Below are 7,241 nucleotides of genomic sequence, written 5' to 3' on the forward strand. Positions count from 1 at the left end.
ATCTCTCTTTTCAAACCTCTAGCACCTCTGACAGCCACGAAGTGAATAATTGTATGACCACTGAAAGGACACACACATACACACACATCATTATTTTTCTTTACATGAAACTGTGGTAGTAACCCCTTGAGGTAAGTGGAGCTTACGTAATTTGCAGGACTTTGAACTTAAAAAAACAGACTTGTGGGTGGGACACGCAAAAATATCCCCTGACTCTGCCATGCCTTCTGTCTGGGGACCTCCCTGAGAACTGGGGTGAGCCCCCCCAGCTTCAGGCCACCGATGAGCCTTGGGAAGGGGCCCCTGTTGAGCCTAAGCAGCCTCTTACATTGTATTCTCCAGGGAAGACTCCCCGTGCGCTGGATGGCGATCGAGTCACTAAATTACAGTGTGTATACGACCAACAGCGACGTGTGAGTAAGCCTCTCACTGCTGAGGGATTTTTTTTTTTTTTTTTTGGACCCAGAAAAATATCCATTTGACAAAGGTTTTGAAGAGAAGCAGGAATATTGCATCCCTCTGTGGAATAAAGCTAATCACTAAGCCCAGGAAATAAATTAACAGACTGAACGAAGCCACAGAGGAAATGATTTCCCCTGATGGCAGGCTTTGGGTTTATTTCTGCACGTCGGGGAGTGACTTCAAGTGGTTAATTCTTTATTTCCTTAAGAGTCAGGGGCATCCTGGCCTTCCTGTGACTCCGTTGCCCAGACTGTCTTCGGCACAAGGACCTAGATCCGAGGAGGTGGCCCAGAGTAGCTGCTGGGGGTCGGAGTGTCAGGGACAGAAGGCAGTCACACATGCTAAGTCACTTCAGTCGTGTCCGACTCTGTGCAACCCGACGGACTGTGGCCCACTTGGCTGCTCTGTCCATGGGATTCTCCAGGCAAGAGTATGGGAGTGGATTGCCATGCCCTGCTCCAGGGGATCTTCCCGACCCAGGGATTGAACACACAACTTTTATGTCTCCTGCACTGGCAGTCAGGTTCTTTACCACTAGTGCTACCTGGGAAGCCCCACAGAAGGCAGTCAGTAGGGCCCATCTCTGTTTGCAGCCTGCGTGACGAGTCTCAGGCTGGTGGCAGGGGAGGAAGTTTTGGGATTGAGACCTGAGCCCTCTTGCCCACATTCCCTATTTTCAGGAGGAAGAACAGGCCCAGAGGGTTGGGTTGACTCATTTGGGGGTGGGGAGGGGGGAGAGTTGTTATGCCTGGGGATGGGGGGAGGTTGGGCGGTGACTGTGTTCTCTCTGTGTGCCTTCATGTCATCTCTGCGTAACTTTGAGGCAGAGATGGGTGTCCTCACTTTTGGAAGAATACAGTCAGAGGCCTCAGCAGTTCCAGTCACTTGTCCCATGTCACACAGAGATGAGATCGGATGCAAATCTGTCTGGCCTAGAACCCCCTGCTTTCTGTAGTGTCAGCCTGCATTCTCTACCTAAAGCAAGTGGGGGCTTTGCCAGTGTTCCCGTTACAATCCTTCCATTGGCCGAAGGGGAGATAAACACACGCTCTGTGTAAGACCCAATCCTAGGAAAAAGACATGGAACTTGCCCTCTTCTGACCTAGAGTCAGTTGCCCCAGCTCTGGGGGCAGAACGCTGACTGGCCAACGCGTGCACTGATTACCGTTTTCTCTTTCATCCCTTCTGCAGATGGTCCTATGGTGTGTTACTGTGGGAGATTGTGAGCTTAGGTGAGTATCCTTGTCCACCTACCAGGTGAAGCTCTGCACAAACGGAGTGGGCCCCGCCCCGTGCTCCTTCACCATCTCCTTTCATGGGTAACATTCGGATTCGGTGCTGACAGATGCCACTTGGGAAAAGAACCTTGCGGGTTTCCTGCATGAGTGTGTTTATCCCCATGGCTCTCTTTGTGAAAGCCCAGTGTCTAAAGTCACATTTAACACTGATAACCTGGTAGCCAAGAACTTCATTCTAAGTTGTCTCCACGTGTGCACGGATGTCATAAAGCTGTTATAAGTTTTCTTCTGCAACTTTAAGACAGTATATTGTACTGCTACGACAAGTCACATTTTCAAAGGCCATTTATTTTTAAATTGTATTAAAGTATAGTTGATTTAAAGTTAATTTCTGCTGTACAAAGGTGACTCAGTTTTATGTATGTGTGTACATAATTTTCCATATTCGTTTCCCTTATGGTTTGTCACAAGATATTAAATATAGTTCCCAGTGCTATACAGCAGAACCTGTTGTTTATCCATCCTATATGTAATCGTTTGTTTCTGCTGATTCCGAGTTTCCATTTCTTCTCTCCCCCATCACTTTTCCCCCTTGGCAATCACAAGTCTGTCCTCTGTGAGTCTGCTTCTGTTTTGTAAATAAGTTCATTTGTCATATTTTAGGTTGCACGTGAGTAATACGGCAGTTGTCTTTCTCTTTTTGACTTATTTCACTTAGTAGGATAATCTCTAAGCCCATCCATAGTGTCACAAATGGCATTATTTCACTCTTTTTGATGGCTGAGTAATATTCCTGTGTGTGTGTGTATACCACATCTTTTATCCATAAATGGACATTTAGATTGTTTCTATGACTTGGCTATTGTAAACAGTGCTGCTATGAACAAAGGGATGCATGTATCTTTTTGAATTACACTTTCATCTGGATATATGTCAAAAGCCATTTAATACCATGTGAAAATGTATATGCCAAAAAGCAGAAAATTTTCACATAAGCCATAATTTCAGTTTTATAAATATCACACATAAAAAAAAACTGGAAAGACCATACAGGATTTTTTCAAAGTAGTTTTTTCATTATTTTTGTACTTTCCACAATAAAAATATATTGCTTTTCTAGTTAACATTGGGATGGTAACTATGATAGATAAAATAGGAATTGCATTATGTAAATACAGATTCCAATTGGGAAAAAGATCCATGTCATTGGTACACTGGTACCATGGCAAGAGACATGCTGCGTGTAGACAGATTTGGGGACGAGCAAGGGCCAGAAGGAAGCAGTGGCCGCACGGGGGCACGGTCTGTAGCCAAGTCCAGCTGTGACGTGCAGTGGGTTTGCCCCAGAGGATGACGACTCTGGGTGCTTATCGTTGCTTGACTCACGCCCCTCTTCCAGTCCCTTGGCTGTAGAGCCCCAGGGCAGGAGACAGTGCCTTCTGCATCCAAGGGGGGCTCAGGGCGCACCGTTTCCTGTCTTCCAGGCGGCACCCCTTACTGTGGGATGACGTGTGCAGAACTCTACGAGAAGCTGCCCCAGGGCTACAGACTGGAGAAGCCGCTAAACTGTGACGACGAGGTGTAAGTCAGGCCTCCCTCAGGGCCATTCTGTCCTAAGCTCCCCTCTGTATGTTTCCTGAACTGACTGTAATGAAGCAGCTATCTGATACATACAAATATGTATGTATGTGTACACACACAAATCCCAGTCAGAAACAAGAGTCTATGTGTCTAGGGGGACATTTCCCTCAGAAAACTCAAGCAAGATTTTTGAGTTCAAGATTTCAGAACCTTGAAACTAAGACTGTTAGGCAATGGGCAGGAAATAAAGAGTTTTCCAGGCATAGAAATTCAGGTGGAATTTAAAGTGGTGATTCTTGGCTGAATCTTAAGGTTGAAATGAGAAGGGGCAACAAATACAGAAAAGATTTGTATGAATAATTTATGAATTTAATTATAATCTATGAATACATGTATTCATAAATTCATGAAATTATCCATGAATAAATGTATGAAACCTTGAGACTAACTTTGACGGTAGAGATTTCAGAGCAGTTACACTAAAGAAGATAAGCTTTTCTTTATAAAAGCTTGCTTCTAAAGGGCTTATTTTCCAGGAATATATATTCTTATTCCTGGAAAGAATGCTTCTCTAATGATATTGCCATTCCCAGAATCAGCTGATGTCGTTGCTGCCTAAATGACATAATATGAAGAGTGCAAGGCTCTAGGCTGAACAAGGAATTGATTGTCCAAACCAAGCCACTTCTAAGAGTGGATGAGGGTACTATTATGCTCTGGTACAAGAAATATAAACCTAGACCATCGTGGGAAAACCTGAATGCACTCAAGCCATCACTGGACCAAGTCCCTGAATCCCACCTTTAAGGAGTGATGTTTTCACTGCTTTAACTCACTTAGGAAACTTCTGTTAAAGGATAAAGTCTTCTAGAATCTCTACCACCCCAGGCTGATAGCTGAGAGCCTTCTGTGCACTATGGTTGCCAGTGAGAAACCAGCCTGTTAAGCATGTGAAATCTTGAGCCCCGCTCTCGGACATGACTCTAAATCTGGAGTGGGTCCCAGGAATCCACGTTTTAACAATACAGGTAGTTCTGGCCACACTGGAGAAAGACCTTAGACTAGCACTTCGTAAACTGTGTTTGTGGAATGTGTGAGACATAAATAAATAACACAAGGGGAAAGAGTTCTGTGATCAGTTGTGTTTGGGAAGCTTCTATGTTAAACCTGGTTTAAAAGGTTGTTGGTTTTTACTAGAATGACTTCACGATTTCACAAAGTCAGTCACTAAGAGGGAGGTGCGATAGGTAGCATTTTGCAAATTTATTTGCGCACAGAGCCAGCTTTTAGAAATGAAACACTGACACTGAGAGATGTAATACTCTGAGGGAAAGCCTACCCTAGACACACAACTCAGTTCTTCCCAGATGATCAGGATAGCTGAGACCAAGATCTCTTGGGAATGGTACCCAAAGTAGGCACTAGATCCACTGGGAGAAGAAAGGAGACGTGGCTGGGGAGGCGGGAGGCCTCCTAGAACCTTCCTAGCTGTAGTACTTCTGTCCTCTGCTGGCTAAGCGAGATGACCATGCATTGTGTGGCTACATTCTCTTTTATTCCAAACCCTGCACCTGGCTGTGCCCAGGACTAAAGCACAGTTGGACACTAAACACTCTGTTTTCAAAGGTATGATCTCATGAGACAGTGCTGGCGGGAGAAGCCTTATGAAAGGCCCTCATTTGCCCAGATCCTGGTGTCCTTAAATAGGATGTTAGAAGAACGAAAGGTGAGTATGGAACTCAAGGCGTGGGTTCTTTCATTGGAATTCCTCATGTGTCCATTGTGGTTAATAGTGGATACAGGTCAGCAGGTTCTTTTGAACCAACCTGAGGTGCTACAGGGCCATAAAAGATGCAGACTCAACTTTGAGAAAGTTACAGTTTTGGAGGAAACCAGATTCCTATATAAGATATAGTCAGACACTGTAGAACAACATACAGAACTGGCTTGTCTGAGCTAGACGGAATCTTAAATCTGTCATACAGCCTGACCCTTTCATTCTAGAGATGAAGGAGCATACTTAGAAAGGAGAAAGTGACTTGCCCAGGGACAAACGGGAGAGTGACAAGAATGCGGTCTTCAGGTTACCACGGGGAGGGTCAGGAATTCTGTAAAAACTTTTGTAGTGGATAGTTAATTGGCTACACAGATCTGAGGTTCAAAAGGTAAATCTAGGTTAGGGAATTTGGAAGTCATGGAAGATGCTCAAAGTCATCAAAACCCAGTTGGTAATGAAAGCAGAGATGTGGGTGAGGTCACACAGCTGGAGATGTGAAGATGAGCAGCAGAGGAAGGGGTCTGGGAGGATGTGGTGCATGTCAGCAAGGACCAGTGAGAGACCATGGGCTAGAGAAGCCAGGAGGCTGAAAAAAGTGAGGGGAAGAAATCTTACTTGCAGAAGTCAAGGGATGCTTTTCAGGAAGAAAGTGGTTAAATACAACAGAGGGAATGAGGATAGAGAAATATCCCCCATCCCCAGTATTGGTATTTTGGGGCTTTTGGAGGAGGGCATGGCAACCCACTCCAGTATTCTTGCCTGGACCATCCCCTGGACAGAGGAGCCAGATGGGCAGCAGTCCATAGGGTCGCGCAAAGTTGGACACAACTGAAGTGACTTAGCAGCAGCAGCAGGTGGTGCCAAAGAATCCACCTGCCTATAACATAGGAGCTGCAGGAGAGGCGGGTTCAGTCCCTGGGTGGGGATTCCATCCCTGGGTGAGGAAAACTCCCCTCAAGTAGGAACTGGCAACCCACTCCAGTATTCTTGCCTGGAAAAATCCCATGGTCAGAGGAGCCTGGTGGGCTACAGTCCACGGAGTCACAAAGAGTCAGACATGACTGAGCGCACAGCATCTGTATTTGAGCTGAGACAAGCTAAGGAAGCTGGGGTATGACTGTAACTGCTCCCAGCGGAGGCAGGACTGAGCCGGCTCGTGTCTCTGAACTACTCTTGTTCTCCTAGACCTATGTGAACACCACACTTTACGAGAAGTTCACCTACGCGGGGATCGACTGTTCTGCAGAAGAAGCAGCCTAGGACCGACCACTTTCATCTGTATATTCTGTTTCCCCTTCACCAGCGTGAGAGACCCTTCATACCTTGATGCTCAGCGAGCAAGCCTCTGCCAAGAGAGGTGACAGAAAATGGACATGTATATAGATTGTCGCTTGCCTGGGACTTTGACTGTAAGACCCCTGTGTGAATCTGTAGCACCTTCTGACTAGGACTGTATATACTATTTTGAGTAAGAATGTGCTGGAATCAGAATGCCTGTGGTTTCATATACAATAATATATTTTTCTAAAAACATGGACTTTATGGGAAGGTGTGAGAGTACAATTACTGTAATGCATAACTCATTGTCCTAGATATTTTTTTTATATTTACCTATATATTGGATGCTCTAAGATGTTTCACTGTGTAGAAGAAAATACTATTAGTAAACCTGTCGGCACAGGTGAGAAAAAGGAGGGGAAAGGTATGAGTTCTAACCGGACATGGATTTAGGTCTCTTAAATGTTAACCTAAGTGATGTAAAGAGCTTTTTCTCTCTCTAAATATTCCCACTCACCTGTAGAAGCCATCCTGATTCCTTTGTTAATTTGACAACTTTTTCATGTGTTTCCAGAGCCAACAAATCAGTCCTAAACGTAGACACTAAAAAGCCAACTTAAATCTCATTCCTTAGAAGCCTAAGAACATTAAGAAGTGTTAGTTTGATAAGCTAATAGGTTTTAGTTTCTCAGATAACATCGATGTGTTTGTTAAGAAATTAAAACAGGAAGCTTGTAGTTGTATTTGGGAGACATGTGACATGTATCATAGCAGATTAACATCCCTACCTGTCTTGCACATTGTAAAAAGTTCTAGTTTTGATCAGGTGTGAGTTTACAATTTATATTGTAGGCACATGCTATACTGAGATCATATAGTAAGTGAATAAATGTCTTGCCTACCCA

At 44.6% G+C, this 7,241-nt stretch overlaps 1 protein-coding gene across 2 annotated transcripts in view; it reads left to right on the top strand.

Annotated features, from left to right (window-relative positions):
• TEK (TEK tyrosine kinase, endothelial) overlaps positions 1-7,241 on the top strand; it is a 103,366-nt gene extending 96,125 nt beyond the window's left edge. For both annotated transcript variants that reach the window (XM_010853334.1, XM_010853335.1), the window contains exons 19-23: positions 343-413; positions 1,654-1,694; positions 3,185-3,281; positions 4,908-5,007; positions 6,244-7,241. In XM_010853334.1, coding sequence (XP_010851636.1) covers positions 343-413; positions 1,654-1,694; positions 3,185-3,281; positions 4,908-5,007; positions 6,244-6,318 — 384 coding nt within the window. In that variant the 3' untranslated portion in view covers positions 6,319-7,241. The remainder of the gene's footprint in view (positions 1-342; positions 414-1,653; positions 1,695-3,184; positions 3,282-4,907; positions 5,008-6,243) is intronic.

The sequence above is a fragment of the Bison bison genome, unplaced genomic scaffold (genome assembly GCF_000754665.1).
Source record: "Bison bison bison isolate TAMUID 2011002044 unplaced genomic scaffold, Bison_UMD1.0 scf7180017864326, whole genome shotgun sequence".
NCBI classification, from domain to species: Eukaryota; Metazoa; Chordata; class Mammalia; order Artiodactyla; family Bovidae; genus Bison; species Bison bison.